Source organism: Mugil cephalus, chromosome 6 (genome assembly GCF_022458985.1).
Source record: "Mugil cephalus isolate CIBA_MC_2020 chromosome 6, CIBA_Mcephalus_1.1, whole genome shotgun sequence".
Classification (NCBI taxonomy): Eukaryota; Metazoa; Chordata; class Actinopteri; order Mugiliformes; family Mugilidae; genus Mugil; species Mugil cephalus.
This window is the reverse complement of record NC_061775.1, coordinates 5,390,513-5,409,150: the sequence shown is the minus strand read 5'-3', so window position 1 is coordinate 5,409,150 and position 18,638 is coordinate 5,390,513. Positions and strand designations below refer to the sequence as shown.

Here is an 18,638-nt window from a genome sequence, read left to right as displayed (position 1 = left end):
ACATATCAGACTTTTTTCTGGTCCTGCTAAGCTGCTGACGAGGTAGACACCAACTACATTCAAACAAACAATGTTGATGATCTGGGAAAAAAATGATTACCCCAGCACTATATTTCTTCCTTCCTCACATAACTCTCACTGTTATCTAACTACTCTGCGCCGACCTTTAAAATGAGAAGGATGACAAACACAGACAGTAGCTATGCGCTCTTTTTCAAAAAGTTTTAGTCAGTGCTCAAAATGTGGTGTTTGATTGTGGTGTTGTGTAGAGATGATGCCTGAACCTTCATAGTGTGGTGGCACAAGTGACCGCTTTTTTTTGTTGTTGTTGTTGTTTTGTTTCTTTTTATAAGTCACAGTGCTGGAACATGCAGAAAAACAGAACAGGAAATTACAGTTTTCATTTAACAGAGTTTATTTGGTTTGTGCGAAAACCAGAACAAACATGCACAGATTCAGATATAAAACATGATAGGCTGAGTTGTTACAAGTTGAGCAAAAGTCGGTGCTGCTTTAGATACAGAGACATCTGAGTAACATTTCATATGTAATAGGCATATTAAATAAATAGCACATAAATACTGTGATAATACAGTGAACGTATTCACAGTTCCGCAATGACATGACAATCCACCCTCAATGCTCTGAATGCCATATTGATTTTAGAAGTAGCTTAGCTTCTTACATAAAAGAAACACAAGTAAAAAGAAAGATAAAATAAATCAAGATTAGATAAAAAATTAAATTTAAATAAGTATGATCTAGTAAAATAAAATAAACAGTCTAATCAAAAAAATTACAGAATTAGCATTATGAACAAATGTACAAAAGCAGTTGGCAAAACTGTGACCAAGATGATCCACTTGTCTGGTCAGTTGCATAACAACAGTGACATAGATCGTGTTGTATGGTGTCCTTGTTCGCTCAGGGAGGGATGTAAACTTCAACCCCCAGGAGCATGTCTCCATCTGCCCGTAGCATCCTCAAGCCTGCCAACATGTTTCATGCTAATGGTAAAAAATATTCACATTACTATGATGGGTATGTAGTCATGTTTACAATGTCCTTGTAAGAATGCAATTTAAATGAGGCTGTCGATGCTGTTTTTGTAGACCTGTGGGGGTGGATCTATGTCGGAGTTGCTGGAAGAGAAGACAGAACGCGATGAGCACTGCTATTCTTAACAAATATTTTAAAAGAAAGATGTGCCATTAAAGAAACCTGCTTAACTAACCTGTTCAGCTCAAACTTGCTTCCCCTCTGCTTCAGTCGTTTCAAGATCCACAAAGTCAGAGAGATGCCAGATAATAAGGCAGTGCCCCCTGCTGCCACACCAGAGGCAACAGCAGCAACTGGAGCTGAGGGAGCTGTGAAAATATTTAGACATGTGAATAATTTTACATGTTTAGTTTAACTGTGTATAGCGTAGTTTATTACATTTTACTTTTTTGGCCTTTTTTGTTTTTTACCTTGACAGGTGGGCTTTTCGCCTGTCCAGTTGCCATGATGATCACAAGTCAGCAGCTCATGTCCCTCTAAGGAGAAATCTTGATCACATGTGAAGGAGCACTGTGTGTTGTAAACTGGCTCACTGTTTGAACAGTTCACATGACCGTTTTCCGGAGACTCAAGCGCCAGACATCTTACAGCTGTTGAAAAAGACAGTGAGAGATCTCATGTTGAGAAACTGTATCTTTTTTTTAATGTCACCACATTTTGAGCATGCAGATAAAGTAGCACAGCACATATAGTGGAGGTAACATGCATACCTGTGCAGGTTGGTGGTGTGACGCTCCATTGGCCTTGGAGAGAACATTCCATGCTGGATTCGCCTTGCAGCTCATGGCCTTCATCACAGCTAAAAGTGCAGATGACGCCAACTGGGTGGGTGTTGCAGAGTGAAACGGATGGAGTCAGAGGGCTGCAGTTCATCCCAGAAAAGTACAAAAAAAAAAAAAAAAAAAGACTGGGAAACTGCTGTGGTGAGTAAACAGTGATTAGAACAGAACAGACTAATGTGGGGAAACAAAGGCTTACAGCAGTGTCGTCCTTAGGCCTGTTTTAGGGGGGCTGAAGCACCCCCCCCCCCCCCCCCCCCACCGCTAAAATATTCTTTAGCCCCCCTAAATAATTTGCCATTGTTCTATAAAAAAAAAATATATTTTTATTTTTTTTATAAAATAATGCAGATAAATTCAATATAAAGCAGCCAGCATATCAGTTTAAATTACTAATCATATAACCTGTCATCAAGGACTTAATTGTGATCATAAATCTGTCAGTTTCCCTTCACTTCGTAGTGATTCGTAGTAATTGTACGGTAGAGTGAGCCCCTTTAGTGCATCCTTATCCAATCCACTCGTAATGTAATTCAAGTAATTAAGTAGTATTTTTCAGGGCTTGAAACTGCAGCTGTTTTAGTCACATGTGTAATCTGTTACTTTTTTTTAAGTCTTATATTATTATTATTGTCACATGTAATGCATTTAAGAATTATTTTGAATGCTTCAGAATTGTACTTCATACCTGCATTTGTAATACTTATACTAGCACTCAGATTTCAGGCATAAATAATAATAAATATTCTACCTTTTACATTTATTTGAGCATAGATGAATAAATCACCATCTATTGTTTGACACATCCCCATTGATAGATATATAAAGCCCAATAGTTACAACAGTCCTTACTTTGTTATTATTATTATTATCATAATGAACTGTTCTTCTTATAATGGTTTTGTCCCTTTGGAAGATTTTACTTTTGATACACGAGGGGGGTTTGGTGTCTGGATCCTGTAGATTCACCTTGAGCAAACACCATCAGAACAGCTATCAGCATTAGATGAGGCATGACTCTTCTGAGATCAACTGCCATCTGAAAAAAATAGAAAAAAAGTGTGAATTCCCTGAAGGTCAAGTATAAATTCTCACAACACTTGCAGTGACATTTTACGTCTCACCATTTTTCTTCAGGCACGTACTCTTGTCTTGCTTTTTCGCACAAGGAGTCAAGGAGTATTGTTAGTCCTCCAGGGAATGAGTCAATAGCCAATTTTGTAATATCACTTGTACCACAGCTTCCTTTCAGGAAGATATCTCTCAGCCACCCATAACACACATCACACACCCACAAAAAACCCAGAGACATCCATCAATAATGTATCACACTTTCACGTTTATTGTGAAAAAAAATCTACTCTTAGTACAAGACTGATGATTGAGATACACCGTCACATGGACCTTTACATCACTTCATGCACTAAATTAAATGTGTGAGTATATTAGATAAAAGCTTGGGTATCTGACAAAGTGCTTTGGTTTATGTATTAATTGTACAATTAAAATGAGTAAATAAACATTTGAAGGAGATATAAATGATGTTCCACGGTTGTTCATCCCTGCACACCGCTGGGTGGACGTGTTGCCTCCTCAGGCTGCCTGTAAAGGACAAGTAGACTGACATTAACGCAAAACTCTCAGCACTAACCCTTAGAGTGTGGGATAGGGTGGAGCTGCTTCAGACAAATGTTTCATTTCAACACTGACCTTCCTTGGGCAAGTTTCTTTCCTGTGAGAAATGAGCAGGCAAACAGATCTTTATTGAGGTGTGTTGCAATGAGACTGTGTTGAATCTCTTAGTTTAGTGTAGCGTAATTGAGAAACACTGACTTTTTCTGTGCTCCATCCAGCAAAAACAGAAGCAGCAGATGGTGGAGATGCTCCCACACCCAGCTACAGCCAACAGAGCCTGTTTGTAGTCTGAGGGAACAAAACACAGTGATCTTTATCATGCAGCACTTGGTCTGACCGTGTGTTGACCTGGATTACAATAATGACAACTAGTGAGCCACTCGAAGCAGAATCCCTGTCAGGTAACAAAAGCAGTGCATGAAATGGTCGGACTTGGTTCACAGTGCTGATTGTTGTTTCAATGTCTATTGAAACTTTTTATAACTTCACACAATTACTTGCGCAAATAGGTCTTGGTCCACCCCAGACCCCGGTGGCCCCACAGGTAATAGCAGTGTGGCCAATCATGAAGAAACCTAGGTTGCATTTGACCCGACAGGTTGTGTTGTACCCCTGGCTTCCTCCAGAGCAGTTAAGGTATCCATCATAAGGCTGAGACAGAGGGGGGCATTCAACAGCTGAGAGCACAAATAGGTTAAACAGCCAGTCCGTTATGTAAAGTCTTACAGTAGTTTCCTAAAATAGGCTCCTTTTTAAAAAAAAAAAAAAAAAAAGCTCATACAAGCCGATTCATTTATTATCAGCATTTTGAGTATGATCTTCAGTCATGCCCCAGGAAGCATAGGAAACAGATGCTCGGCTTGTGATGACCAAGTTAAAATTCTTCCAAAATGATAAGTCAAAAAGTAAAATGTGCAGTTGACAGTTGAGAGTAAATTTGTAAAGAGATGTAAATATGTGCCACTATATACAACTATTCCTTAGATGATCTTGTTGTTTACTGAATTCAGGTGTGCCTGTAAATTGTGTGTTGTTTCACAAATGACTAAAACTTCTGAATGGTCAGTGTGACTCCACCACCATTGTACATCTCTTGACTATAGGACGAGTAGTTATAGTGATGGAAACCAGGCACTTAAGAATGTGTGCATTTTATAGCTGTAGAAAAAATTTCAAGTGGTCAAGAGGTGGAGGGGCATGGAGTTGCCCATGTTGAAATGAACACGCAATTTTTCCTACATTTAGCTCCAAAACACTAAAGAATTTGTCACATTCATCACATTTACTAAATGTTAAATTTAAATCTAAATGTTAAATTTAAATCTAAATGTTAAATCTAAAATCTAAATGTTAAATCTAAAATCTAAATGTTAAATCTAAATGTGAAATGCTAAATCTGAATGTTGCTTGGTGAAACTAAATATTTAGCTAATATGCCAATTCACGCTGCTGTTCAGCGGAAGTACCAAAATACAAGCTTCATTCTGAGCTGTGGTGTGGTGGGACCGCGCCAGTCGGAGATTTCCCTCTCCGTGCTGTCCTTCACTGACTGAAGTGTGAAGGTAAAACTATCTATTTAACTCACTAAAACTAGCAGCACATGCAGCCGACTCTTTGTTCAATTAGTTAGCGATCAACGTGCTCGGTGCAAAGCGCATTTGTTTTGATTCTGCAGCGCTGCACTGTCTGCTGGACATTTACAATCCACATCATCCTAAAGCTAATGCTATTGTATCTGGACAGAAATGTCTTATCACTGCTCCACCAGCTCTGAACATGGTACTGCACCAGCTGTATCCCACTGTCTCTAGCAGGGAAAGCACACTCAGCAAACTCAAGTAGTTGTGCTTTTAATCTTTGGGCGAGATGTTTACTAATATATAAACACCAGATCTAACATTTAGATTTAACATTTACATGTAATATTTAAATTTAATATTTACATTTAGATTTAATGTTTTAGATTCAACATATGCAATATGTTGCTGACACAGTCAACTTCAAGTACCTCCTTACAGGATCAAGGGTGTAGCTGGATTAAGGTGCTTCCTTTGGTTTTGTACATAATACAGTCATCGCTCATGGAGCTCTCAGGAGGCATCGGTAGACACTTGAAATTTGGACACAAGGTAGGCCTACTTGCTGAACTGTAGCTGTTCTTCTCCTGTATAACACACCTGCTAAATCTATCCTTCACAGTCACGGTCTGACACGATGAACCACAGTTAGCTTTTGAAGCAATACTGGAATATTCAGTTTTGTTGTTGATGCAACCTTGTTTATCCTGATGGAGCCCTGAAAAGTTAATATAAAAATAAAACACCAGTGCAGTAAGGTTTTACAATATAAAAATTATAATGACAGTGAGCTCTTACATGCTTTTTAAATTAATTGGCTCTGGTGCAGGAGCATTAGTTTTTGGATGATGTGGATAGTAAATGTTCAGCACAGAGTGCAACACTTCAGAATCAAAACAAATGCGCATATTAACATATTAGCTAAATATTTAGTTTCACCATGCGCTACTTTTAACAATTGGATTTAACATTAACATTTAGATTTAACATTTACATTTAAAAATTTGAATGTATTATTTACATTTATATTTAATGTTTTAGATTCAACATTTAACATTTAGATTTAACATTTGGTAAATGTGATAAAAAAAAAAGTAACTAAATGTGGGAAAAATTGCATGTTCTTTTTAACATGCACAAGCCTAGGCCTATAGCAGCATAACTAAGGGATAGTTAAGTGCAGCTCTGACTACAAGCTTTGTCAAAAAGGAAAGTCTTAGGCCTGACCTTAAAAGTAGAGACGGTGTCTGCCTCCCGAACCCAAACTGGAAGCTGGTTTCACAGGAGAGGAGTCTGATAGCTGAAGGCTCTACCTCCCACTCTTCTGAAAACTCTAGGAACCACAAGTAGACCTGCAATTTGAGATCGTACTGTTCTGTTGGGACAATATGGTGCAACAAGGTCCTTCACATGTGATGGAGCTAGGCCTTTCAGTGCCTTGTATATAAGGAGGAGGATTTTAAGTTCAATTCTGGATTTTAAAGGGAGTCATTGAAGAGAAGTTAAAACTGGAGTAACATGATCGCTCTTACTAATTCCTGTCAATTTTCAGTAAGTTGCCAGGCTGTTTGTCTAAGGAGAAATAAGTAGCAATGTGAGTATCAATGAATACCAATCATGAAAATTACTTAAAATGATATTTCTTACATAACTGGAATTGTTTCCTAATTGTGTCACACATGAAAGATTAAAACCCAGCACTGCAAGTTACAGTGCAATATTGCAATATTACAGTGCAGCTAGGAATGAGTGTCAGGCTTTTATATTTTCTGTTTGGCTACTGAGACCGACATTATCGTAGAATACCTGGATGTTTACTGTACAGACTGAATGAATGTGATGAATGGTTTGCTGAATGATTTAATGTCATGTTATACTTGGAAGTGAACTTCATGTAACGGTCACATAGCAGCATTAATCCAACGGTGACATTGGATGTCTGCTTCCTGACATATTCAACTGAATTTGACAATAATACCGTAACAGCAAAGTCACAGAGGGAAGGAGTTAAAGAGAGAGAGAGAGACAAAGCAGTGGCTGTCAGCCTGATGTAACATATCAGACTTTTTTCTGGTCCTGCTAAGCTGCTGACGAGGTAGACACCAACTACATTCAAACAAACAATGTTGATGATCTGGGAAAAAATGATTACCCCAGCACTATATTTCTTCCTTCCTCACATAACTCTCACTGTTATCTTTTTTTTTTTTTTTTTTTTTCTTTTTTTGTCTGCATTTGTCTGCATAGTTGAACACCACAGGGTGTCAACATTATATGAGGTTGATGCAGTTATATTCTTGCAGCTGAAAGCTTTATTACTTCAGTGCGTGAGTGTGACCATCACCAGCCCTCCCTGAGAACTGTCCTGTTGATCTTTATTGAGTGTAGTGACCTTGTGTGGCAGGGAGGGCAGTGCTACACCTCAGTGGATAGAGGGGGGGAACAAAGGAAAGAAAAGATGTAGAAGGATGGACAGTGGAGGAGATACATGTGGTGCTAGTAGGAACTAGTGGAGTGCAGGGTTCTGTGCTTCCCAAGTCACCTCACTCAAGTATGACTGGGTACAGTCATCTCTGGAGAGATGAGAGAGTCCAGGGGGGTAAGGGTGTCTCAATGGAAGGAGAGAAGTCTGCCATAGGGCACGTGGTGATAGAGTGAAAACAATAATCCAGCCCTTAATAGCCGGGACTCATCAATTCTTTTTGATGTGATCCAGCACGGGCTGGCAGGTGACAACACACATGCATGTGGGCATTTCCTAAATATGAGTGAGATCATTACCAGGGCCCAGAGTCAGGTCAGAAGCCCCAGCGCCCGAGAGCCTCCACCCCAGTGTGGGGCGCATGGGTGACAGGACCAGAGAACCACCGTAGCCACGGGGCAAGCCACACCCCAGCGTAGATGGCGAGCGATGACCAACACCCCCAGACCAACCAAGCGAGCACAAGTCGGTGCAGGCCAGAGCAGCCCTCCATACCCCCCACACCCCCCAGCCACCGCAGCCCGTCCACCCACCGCCGCCAACACCCCCCGCCCGGCGGGCAGCCATGGACACCTCTCCAGCCGAGAGGACTCCCCCAGGAGTCCAGCAAAGCCCCCGCAGACGGGCACCGGCCCAGCGCCCAACCAGGGACGGGCCAACCGAGCCGGGGGGCCAGGGAGCCGGCCCCATGCCCCTGGCGCACCTGGGCCAGGGAGACCACGGGAAGAGAGAACCCCCATCCGCCAGGGAGAGACCCCAGCCCCCCATCGAAGGGAGAGGGGAAGCACCAAGCCACCACCTGAACCAGTCGATACCAGAACAACCGGGTACCCAAGGAAGCCCCCACGAACCCGTCGCCACGCAGCACCAGGAGACAAAGCCAGGCCAAGAGGACACCAGAGAACCTAGGTAGGTACCCCTACCAACGGCCGTGGGGCCACAGACCGCCAGCCCAAGATCCCCCTGCTAGCGGAGGACCAGGCCCCCCAAGCCGTGCCAATGGATAATGAAAAGTGACAGTGTCCCTATTACTGTGCTTCCTCAGTCCCTGATGAGGAAGCAAGCCCCTACACCGTGACCCTGTGACCCTGGATGTGGTGTGGTGCATTAAGACAGGGGCAAACAGGAGGGTCAGGTGGGTCAGAGGACTGCAGCACACTACTGTCCTGCAGCCTGCCCTGACCCTGACCGATCCTGGGTGGACCCCTAAGGTGAGGTGCATTAAAAACTTGGGATGGGTGTGTGTGGTGTATCTAGCCTTGGTTGTAATGGGCGACATAGTGTATGGTGGAGTGTGAGGTGAGTGCAATTTAGGAGGCAGGCAAGTGAGGGCCAAGTCCCCGGCAGCAGGGCCAAGGCGCAACAGCTGCCCATGGGACCCACAGACGGGGCGAGGGCCCCCAGGACTCAGGAAGTCCCCCGACCAGACCCCTCCCCCAGCCCAGAACAGCAACCAGGATGCGACAGACCCCCAGGAAACCCCGAAGAACCAACACCGACCAGCCGAGCAATGGCATCAGCTACCCCCCCATCCACCCCCCGGGGTGGCAGGGGTGCCCCCAAGGCGGACGGAGATCTCACCCCCCACAGCCCCCCCAGCCCCAGCGTGACGGAGCGACCGGACACGCCCAGGGTGGTACTCAGGCACTCTCACTGTTATCTAACTACTCTGCGCCGACCTTTAAAATGAGGAGGACGACAAACACAGACAATAGGTATGCGCTGTTTTTCAAAAGGTTTCTTCCCGGATCTCTAGGAGAATGCATGTCTCGCAACATCAGGATGAATGCCATTGCTCAAAATGTGGGAACAGATTGTTTTTGTGTAGAGATGATGACTGAGCCATCAAGGTTGACTGAACCTTTGTACCACAAAAAAAAAAAACAGAACAGGATATTACAGTTTTTATTTAACAGAGTTTATTTGGTTTGTGCAAATACCAGAACAAACATGGACAGATTCAGATATAAAACATGATAGGTTGAGTTGTTACAAGTTCAGTAAAAGTCGGTGCTGCTTTAGACATAGAGATATCTGTAACATTTCTTATGGAATAGGCATATTAAATAAATAGCACATAAATACTGTGATCAATATAGTGAACGTATTCACAGTTCCGCAGTGACATGACAATCCACCCTCAATGCTATTTATCGTTTACAGTGACAAGAATAGAGCCACATTTCCAGCACAATTTAGAACAATGTGTTCCATTTAAAACTCCCCTGGGGAGGAAATACATGTCTGAACAACTTTACAGAGCAACCATGGATCTTATGTTCATGCAAAAGTCTAAAGAAAACTTCCTCACAAATGACTGCTCTGACAAAATGGTTTTACCTGCTAACACATTTCATGCTAATGGTAAAAAATATTCACATTACTATGATGAATATGTAGTTATGTTTACAATGCTGTCCTTGTAAGAATGCAATTTAAATGAGGCTGTCGATGCTGTTTTTGTAGACCTGTGGGGGTGGATCTATGTCGGAGTTGCTGGAAGAGAAGACAGAACGTGATGAGCACTGCTATTCTTAACAAATATTTTAAAAGAAAAATGTGCCATTAAAGAAACCTACTTAACTAACCTGTTCAGCTCAAACTTGCTTCCCCTCTGCTTCAGTCGTTTCAAGATCCACAAAGCCAGAGAGATGCCAGATAATAAGGCAGTGCCCCCTGCTGCCACACCAGAGGCAACAGCAGCAACTGGAGCTGAGGGAGCTGTGAAAATATTTAGACATGTGAATAATTTTACATGTTTAGTTTAACTGTATATAGCATAGTTTATTACATTTTACTTTTTTGGCCTTTTTTGTTTTTTACCTTGACAGGTGGGCTTTTCGCCTGTCCAGTTGCCATGATGATCACAAGTCAGCAGCTCATGTCCCTCTAAGGAGAAATCTTGATCACATGTGAAGGAGCACTGTGTGTTGTAAACTGGCTCACTGTTTGAACAGTTCACATGACCGTTTTCCGGAGACTCAAGCGCCAGACATCTTACAGCTGTTGAAAAAGACAGTGAGAGATCTCATGTTGAGAAACTGTATCTTTTTTTTAATGTCACCACATTTTGAGCATGCAGATAAAGTAGCACAGCACATATAGTGGAGGTAACATGCATACCTGTGCAGGTTGGTGGTGTGATGCTCCATTGGCCTTGGAGAGAACATTCCATGCTGGATTCGCCTTGCAGCTCATGGCCTTCATCACAGCTAAAAGTGCAGATGACGCCAACTGGGTGGGTGTTGCTGAGTGAAACGGATGGAGTCAGAGGGCTGCAGTTCATCCGAATGCTGGTTGAGAGCTCTGGAGCCGGACATTGTCGTGCTACAGAACAAAATGTGGAAAAAAAAAAAAAAAGATGAGATGATACAGCAGAAAATTGCAAAAAAAAAAAAAAAGACTGGGAAACTGCTGTGGTGAGTAAACAGTGATTAATATAACAGACTAATGTGGGGAAAGAAAGGCTTACTGACCTTTGCAAGTAGGTATGGCTGAGCTCCACAGTCCATGCTCTGAACACTTAGTGGTGTGCGCTCCCTTCAATTCAAAGCCTGGTTCACAGCTGAAGCTGCAGGTAGAGTTTGGCCTCAGTTCAGACAAAGGTTTGCTGCACTGTGTGATGAGGCGAGATCCCTCCGGATTCTGGCAAGTGATCTCTACACAAATAAAAACACATATTTACTGACTAGTTACAAAACAAGACGTCTTTTTAAATGTATAGACCATGGTTGGATTTTTACCTTCACACTGAGGCATCTGTTCACTCCACTCAGCTGCAGATGTGCATGTCACGTTGCTCTGCCCCACCAGGTGGTAGCCGGGGTTACAAGTGAAGCTGCAGGTGTTTCCAAAGCTGAACCTTGTATCGGTCGCATCTCCACAGCTAACAGAGCCCTTCTCTAGGTCCCCGAGAGCAGGGCACTGGACGGCTGCAAAACAGGGAGAAAGGCAAAATCTTTTTATTCACTCACTATGATAGAAATTACAATATATGACATATGTACAAAATATTACTGCTACATACAAGGTTAAAACATCAAATGTAGCCTTACCAACACAAGTTGGCTGTGAGCCATTCCACCTTCCTGACGCCTCACACTGCAGAGTGTTTGATGGGGAACCAGTCAGCACATAGCCTTCATCACAGGTAAAGTCGCAGGTGGACTGGTAACTGTAGGGGCCCAGGGGGTCAGAGCAGACCATGGATCCTCTTTCAGGGTGAGAGAGCTCCTGACAACGAACCACTGCAGACGACACAACAAAAAGCTTTAGAGAAGACTTCATCACTCTGGTAATAGACTTTAGTTGATCAGAATTTTAGTTGCCTGCTTGATCATTATGAAATTAAAAATCCTGATAATATTGGTGGACTCACGTTCACACTTAGGAGGCTGCTCTGACCAGCTCCCTGTGGCGGTGCATCTCAGAGGTCTTGGCATACTCAGCTGGTATCCCTCGTCACAGGAATACTTGCAAGAGGAGTCGTAGGAGAAATCTTTGTACTTGTGAGTGCAGTTTACACTTCCATTATTTGGGATGGTCACCTTGTCATCGTCACACTTAACAACTGCCAACAACAAAGGAAACGGGGTTAGATTTAAAGTCTTGTAGGTGGCTTAAAACTAGAGTGATGCCACTTTATTTTCTTACTCTCTTCACACTTGTCTCCTCGAAAGCCTTCGAAGCATTGACATTTGTGGCTGTTGATGGTTTCGACACATTCTCCATGGAGGCAGGAGTCAGTCTTACAAGCAGCTGAGAAAGGAAAAGGGAAATGTAAATATCTCGTGCTTAAAACCCAAAATGAGGTGCTCTAGTATCTCAGTCCCAGACCTTCACTCACCTGTGTAGCATAGAGCAGTCTTCTTTTTCTCGCACCTCTCATCATTCCACTTGCCTGGGGACTGGTGCCTTTTCACGTACATCTCCACACAGTCCTCATTTGTTCCTGAACTTGACCCTGCTTTGCCATTGTTTGGTTCACCTTTTGCCCAGTTAGTTGCTTCTGGTGTGAGGGACTTGTTGGTGCCTATCCAGGTCCAAACATCATTGATTTTGCGGATCCCAATCCAGTAGTATGTGTCTTTCCTGGGCAGCCATTCGTTAAGATGCTTAATCTCCTCCTGGTTCTGGATTGCCACCATGTCGGTGTAGTGCTGCTTGCACCAGGCTCTAGCATCTTGCCAAGTCATAGTGGTATTTGAGTAGTAGTAAGACCAGCACTCTACACTAGTCCACATGCACAGCACTGAGGGTGAAGAACAGAGGTGCGCATTAGATGGTGAAACAACAAGGATAGATTTCAAAAAGTTCTGTCTGGGTCTAAAAGTTGAGAGCAGAAAAATTAAAGTTCTGTTTACACTAGATGCACATACTTGAACATAAGAAGGTCAGGCTGATCCGTGAGGCAGAGCTCTTATATCCAAAGTGGAACTCCTGTAAAAACGTAATAAAAATTAGATAAATTTAGACCATATCATAATCTGTAACTGAATGAATTTGCACTAAAGACAGTAACATTTAAATTGATATCTCTACACTCACCATTTTAAGTGGTCTGCACGATAATCTCTGGAGGATTCTTTGTTTTTTTTCTGTGTCAGTCTCAGTGTGTCTGAGGAGAGATGACTCTGAGTTCTGTGAGCTGAGGTGCCTGCTTTTATAACGGTCAGGGGGCCGGTCCAGGTTCCCTGGAAGCTTTCATCACGGTTCAACATTTCAGTGGAATTCCCCACACCCCCTCCACTACTGCCCCATCCTCCTGGAGTCCAGACAGTTTTCCTCTCAGTTTTTGCTTCACACCATGAAGCAAAAAAAAAAATAAATAAATAAATCTTTTCTTTTAAGTAGAATCCTCTGTTAATGTTTTTTTTTTTTTTTTTAAATCGTATGTTATCATTATTATTTTCACAGGTAATGCTTTTAAGAATGATTTTGAATACTCTGACATTATACTTCACACCAGTATTTGTAATTCTTGTACTTACATGAATAATAACAAATATTATACTTTCTACTTTTTGCATTCATTTGAGCGTAGATGAATAAATCACCATCTATTGTTTGACACAACCCCACTAAAAGATATATAAAGCCCTTCAGTTTCAACAGTCATTACTTTATTATTATTATGATGAACTGTTTTTTGTTTGTTTGTTTGTTTTAAATGAAAACCTACCTTTGGAAGATTTACTTCATGGTGATGTTGAACTGTTTCTGTTATTTTGTCCGCTCTGCATATAATGCAGTGAAGTTCAACACCAGCACAGTGCAACCTCCAAATGACCATGAGCCAACGCATGTATGAAACTGTTTGTTTAAAAGGAACATTTCATCCTCATGATGTTACTTACTTACTTACTTTAAAATCTCACCATTCCATATTGAAAGATTTCATAAAGATGTCAGTGACAAAATCTGAGGATACTGTTGTCCTAGACTCATATGGGTGAACTATCTGAGGGTGTCCATGCAGGATTTGTGTTTTGTGATGTGTGTATTTCTACATTTTGAATTCAGTCTCGAGTATGAGATGTTTATTAAAACATTCTTCATAGCTGCCTTAGCAGTTTTATTTCAACATAGAATTGAAATAATTAAGATAATGTATCTACTAATGTGCTGAACTGGAAAGGAGACATTCACCGGCATATGCTCATATTAAATAAAGCACGGAAATCCTCTGAGCTGATAAAGCAGTAATACAGAGAGATTTCAGCCCGCATTCTTTCTTGGACTTGAAACTCAAATATATAGTTCCACAAACAAAGACAAGGGGTATTATCTTTGATGAAAGAGTAACTTCCATTAGAGCCAGTCCAAACTCCATGAATGTGTTCTATGATTCATTCCGGCTGATGCCTACTTATAACAGTAGTACAAAATGTGCTCGCCGGCAATAGACCGAGAGGAAATGAACTGACATGTCCAGTCAAAGAAAGTGTTCTGCAGAGAAAAAAAGGGACAGCCGCACATGAGTAAAAATGCACGTTAATGAGTGTCAAGGGATGGGAAATGTGTTTTGTAGAAGTGGAGGCGCCTGCCGGCTGCCCGTGTTTCTAGAAGTGACAGTTTACATCCTTCCTCTTGGAAATGAGACACTGGACAGTAGCCACTATTGTTTGACATCTCTTAACCTCCATGCCTTCTCCAGAGAAATAATATAAGCTCTCTGATTGACTCAAATTGAAGAAAAGCCAAGAAAAAGCTACATATTGCTGACCTAGACTATTTATCATGCATTTAAAAGTGTTCTTTATATAATAAATGCAGGCGTCATTTGGGGACATAGTCAATGCACAATAACCCCTGCAAAGAAAAAATCATTTAACTCCACTATTATCTATCACTCTTATTTGGCATGATAACACAGTCCTTGAGGAGAAGTGTGCGGCTGTCTGATAAACTAGGTTCCAAAATGAATAAACATTGGATGGATCCCTGGTTCAGGAGACCACCGAACAAACTGAGATGTATCCACCCATATCAAAAAAACAACTTCTGCTTGAATCTGCTCATGAACCAAAAACTTTCATCCAGACCTGTGACCGTCCAGATAGGTGCCAGGGGAAATTAGTTTTCTGGCTACAGGAAATTACCCATTTGGAAGACAGGAAATACAAACACTCTCAGGTTGAGCAATGAATTTTCCCAGTTGGGTCATATCAGTGATCTCCGTTCTTTGGGCTCAAAGAAAGAAAGAAAGAAAGAAAGAAAGAAAGCATGAAAGTACATTTTGAATCACTCATTTATTATTGCTTATGCTTCTTTGAAAACTTATTTTATTTTTGCTATTTTTGAGGCACTAAGGTTGTTGTTTGGTTGCTACAGGCTATGATGATGATGAAACTCTCTAAAAAAAAAATATTCTCCTTCTCATCTTCTATAACTGCTTGTCCTCTGCCAGTGGAGGTGTGTTGTCGGTCGAAGAAGGTGTTATCGGTTAAAAAGTCCAGTAACCACAAGATGAACTGATCATCCAGGGGAAAGTGGGAGGAGAGTCAAGATGTGGGGCTGATCATCATCATCATCATCACCATCAGATTTTAGGCCGTAGGGTAGGGTCAATGGTTCCTACACGGCCTTAAAATTAGAACTGCTCCCGCTTACTGCCACATGGGTGCGCCAGCGTGCGAGCGCAGTATTCGCCTGCATATTTATGGCCGCAGCCACGATTGTAAATGGTCTGTCTCTTTAAGACAGGAAATAGAATTCTGATCCATATAAAGTCAATTTTGTAGACGCACTCTCTCGTCGGTGGTCAGTACACCTGAGCAGTTTCGGTTCACCATGGCAGACGCTCTGGCTAAAATCCCCGATGTAGAGATTGATCCAGAGGGAACGTTTAAGTATATACTGGTCAGAGTGAAAGTGAAAGATGGCGATGTGCACAAAGACATAGTCCGAGGCACAAAAAGTGCAGAGTATCACAGTAAGTCCGTGACTAGACTAGAGTTTGCAGTGGTTGCACCAAGTGCGTGAGTTCAGATGACATGCAGATCAAAACTGATCATTTGTGCTGTTGCAATATTTACGCAGTTCTACAACATTTGCATTCTCCAAACGTATAGCATGCATTAGAACTGCGCAGGGACATGGGAAGCTTTCCAGTCTTAGTATTTATTTATTTATTGCCTAAACTGGATGCAGCAGAAGTTCAAGTAAATTGTTACATTAGCCGATTGCTTCCAGGTATTTGACTGTCCTGCAACTAAACTAGATTACAGCTTTCGTTTGCTTCCAAAATCTGCAGATCATATATTTGAAAAGGTCGCTCCAGCCATGGAGGCCTTGGGGATGGAGTGTCAGTGCCTTGGAGGAGGGAAGATAGAGCACAACAGCCCAGAGAAAAAACTCAGGGTGTTTGGAGAATCAACTGTGAGTTCATTTGAATCGAAACGTGTGGAAGGCGGACTCGAATGTCTCCTCAGTGATAGATCATTTGTGAATGTCAATGCTCTCTCATTTGTTTTCAGGCCTTTGGCAAAGCAGACCACTCTGTGTCTGTGGAGAAGCTGAAGACGTCCTTCGCCGATTATGAGATCTCCTGGTCTGACGACAAAAAATAAGGAACAAAGCAGCATAAAACACCATCTCCTTTCAAATGTCTGCCTTTATTTATCTGATCCAATACGGAAACCACACAGTAATGCTTTAACAGTCAATAAACAGTACTTCAGCATTTAACTGTTTGCTTGTATATCTGCAAAGGAAGGCAGGATACATCATACATCCAAAATCTGAAAGATGAAATCTGCAAGATTACCCAGAATAGAAAGTTTTTTTTTTTTGCTTTGTGTTTGATTGGTCTAATTTCAGTTGGTCTCTTTGCCAAGCGTAAACTCCGTACAGGAAAGGGTGAGCCACTTGGAATCACTGACATATCCTGTTGGGGAAAGTTTTGTTTAAAAAAAAAAACAGCACCTTTTGTTCCCAGCTATGCATCTACAGTTTCATTTGTGTATCACGATAAACATCAAACAAACTTCCAAAGCCATTCACAGGCAATTATACAAAAAATAAATAAATCCCTATCTGAAAACCACCAGGATAAAAAAAACAAGCAACCATGGTGGCAAACAGAGAAAATAGCCTGAGCTGACTCATAGTTTCTCTTGCTCCTTCCACATCTATATTTAGCATTTAAGGTTTCAAACCAGGTCAGTTTCAACATAGATGGGGAGATATTTCAAAAGAATTAATAAGACTTTTGACCTGTTGCAGGTGCAGCCATAAAATGCAATTGAAATACAAGAAAATGTCATACTCCATATCTTGAGGTGTATTCTAAAGTAGAAAACAGACCACAAACAGTCATCTGTGGCACCTGTTCAGGTGACTTTAAAAGGAACGTGGATGTAGCTGTTTTGATAAAATGTTTAGTTCTCACGTTTGCTAGGATAAGTATGCGGTATGGAATGATGACAGATTTCGTAGCGATAATTATCCTGTTTCCAGTAAATGAGAATGTTTTTGTTAGCCTGAGAGTCCTCCTCCACTGGGTTTTTCCCATGTGAGACACATGGGCGCATTCCTTACAGTATACATTGTTTTTGGTTGTGACTCACTATGCATTTTATGGCAAGAAAACCTTTAGAAAAAGAGTGGCATGCAACAGAGACAGAATTAGCTCCCATCTGTGAAGGCTCCGTTCTCCTTGACCCTCATTAGGAGACACTGACACTGTGCATTCTGCCAGTTACCCTGTGACCTTAAAAAAGAAAAACAAAATACATCTTCCTTCCTGCTTGTATCCCTATCCAGAGGCAGTTTCCTGTAGACTGATAACCTTTCCATTATCTACAAACAGGGAGGTCAGCAAGTGAAGTAGAAGCCTTGACTTAAGCTCAACCCTCTTCTCGGAAAATGCATTTACAGTAAAAATTTAATTAGGACTTTCTTTTCACATGAAACAGTAGACTTGTGACCAAACCACAATATGTCTGTATTATTATGTCATGTCTGAAAGGCTTAATTCTATAATCTAGTAAGGGGCCTTTGTAATCTTTACCAATCAACAGCATATTCTCTCTCACATAGAAAAAGAAGATCAGCTATAATAGATTTAGATTTGGTTGTAATAATAGAAATAACTCAAAGACAAGCTACATTTTGCTACATGAAGTCTGTTTTGGACCAGACAAGAAAAATTTTTTTTAAAAAAGAGAGAAAAAAAGAGAAAGAAAAATTACTACTACTAACCTCACTGTGCTTGTTTTTGTTTTACGTTAAGACTAATCAATTCTGATACTATTCTAATCTGGAAAATGATCAACAAATGGCGCACATACAATTTTCAATATACCTCATCTGAAGAGAGATAGGCATCAGTGCAGGGTCTTGTTTCCTGAAACAGGGGTTTGTCACTTCCTGCAGCAGCAGCAGCTCACACCTCAAGCTGTTGGGAAAAGGAGCCACCGCAAGGGCAGCACGGTTTTCTTGCATAGTCAAGATCATATCAGTGAAACAATAGCCTGCCGGACAATGAATATGGAGTGAAGTCGAGTCAACAGAAATTCCAGACCCCTGTTATAAATATCGCCCAACTCTGTATGTAGTCTCTAAATTCACTACTGCACATCTCAATCGATTTCTAGGAAATTG

The 18,638-nt window shown here is 41.5% G+C and overlaps 3 protein-coding genes across 3 annotated transcripts; 1 reads left to right on the top strand and 2 right to left on the bottom strand.

The window, feature by feature from the left end:
• Window positions 1-397: 397 nt before the first annotated feature.
• On the bottom strand, window positions 398-3,001 carry LOC125009029 (E-selectin-like). The gene is made up of 6 exons (XM_047586518.1): window positions 2,984-3,001; window positions 2,808-2,877; window positions 1,770-1,880; window positions 1,470-1,649; window positions 1,235-1,367; window positions 398-1,142 (listed from the first exon to the last, which is right to left on the bottom strand). The coding sequence occupies exons 2-6, from the start codon at window positions 2,875-2,877 to the stop codon at window positions 1,082-1,084; spliced, it is 555 nt and encodes a 184-aa protein (XP_047442474.1). The 5' UTR covers window positions 2,984-3,001; the 3' UTR covers window positions 398-1,081.
• A 6,420-nt stretch (window positions 3,002-9,421) lies between these two features.
• Window positions 9,422-13,233, bottom strand: sele (selectin E). Its single transcript, XM_047586515.1, has 12 exons — window positions 13,080-13,233; window positions 12,911-12,971; window positions 12,379-12,783; window positions 12,186-12,290; window positions 11,911-12,102; window positions 11,588-11,779; window positions 11,276-11,464; window positions 11,009-11,191; window positions 10,656-10,859; window positions 10,356-10,535; window positions 10,121-10,253; window positions 9,422-10,028 (listed from the first exon to the last, which is right to left on the bottom strand). Exons 1-12 carry the CDS (start codon window positions 13,080-13,082, stop codon window positions 9,968-9,970), a joined length of 1,908 nt encoding a protein of 635 aa, XP_047442471.1. The 5' UTR covers window positions 13,083-13,233; the 3' UTR covers window positions 9,422-9,967.
• A 2,521-nt stretch (window positions 13,234-15,754) lies between these two features.
• Window positions 15,755-16,721, top strand: si:dkey-51e6.1 (uncharacterized protein LOC558617 homolog). The gene is made up of 3 exons (XM_047586519.1): window positions 15,755-15,966; window positions 16,288-16,412; window positions 16,511-16,721. The coding sequence occupies exons 1-3, from the start codon at window positions 15,825-15,827 to the stop codon at window positions 16,601-16,603; spliced, it is 360 nt and encodes a 119-aa protein (XP_047442475.1). The 5' UTR covers window positions 15,755-15,824; the 3' UTR covers window positions 16,604-16,721.
• Window positions 16,722-18,638: the final 1,917 nt, after the last annotated feature.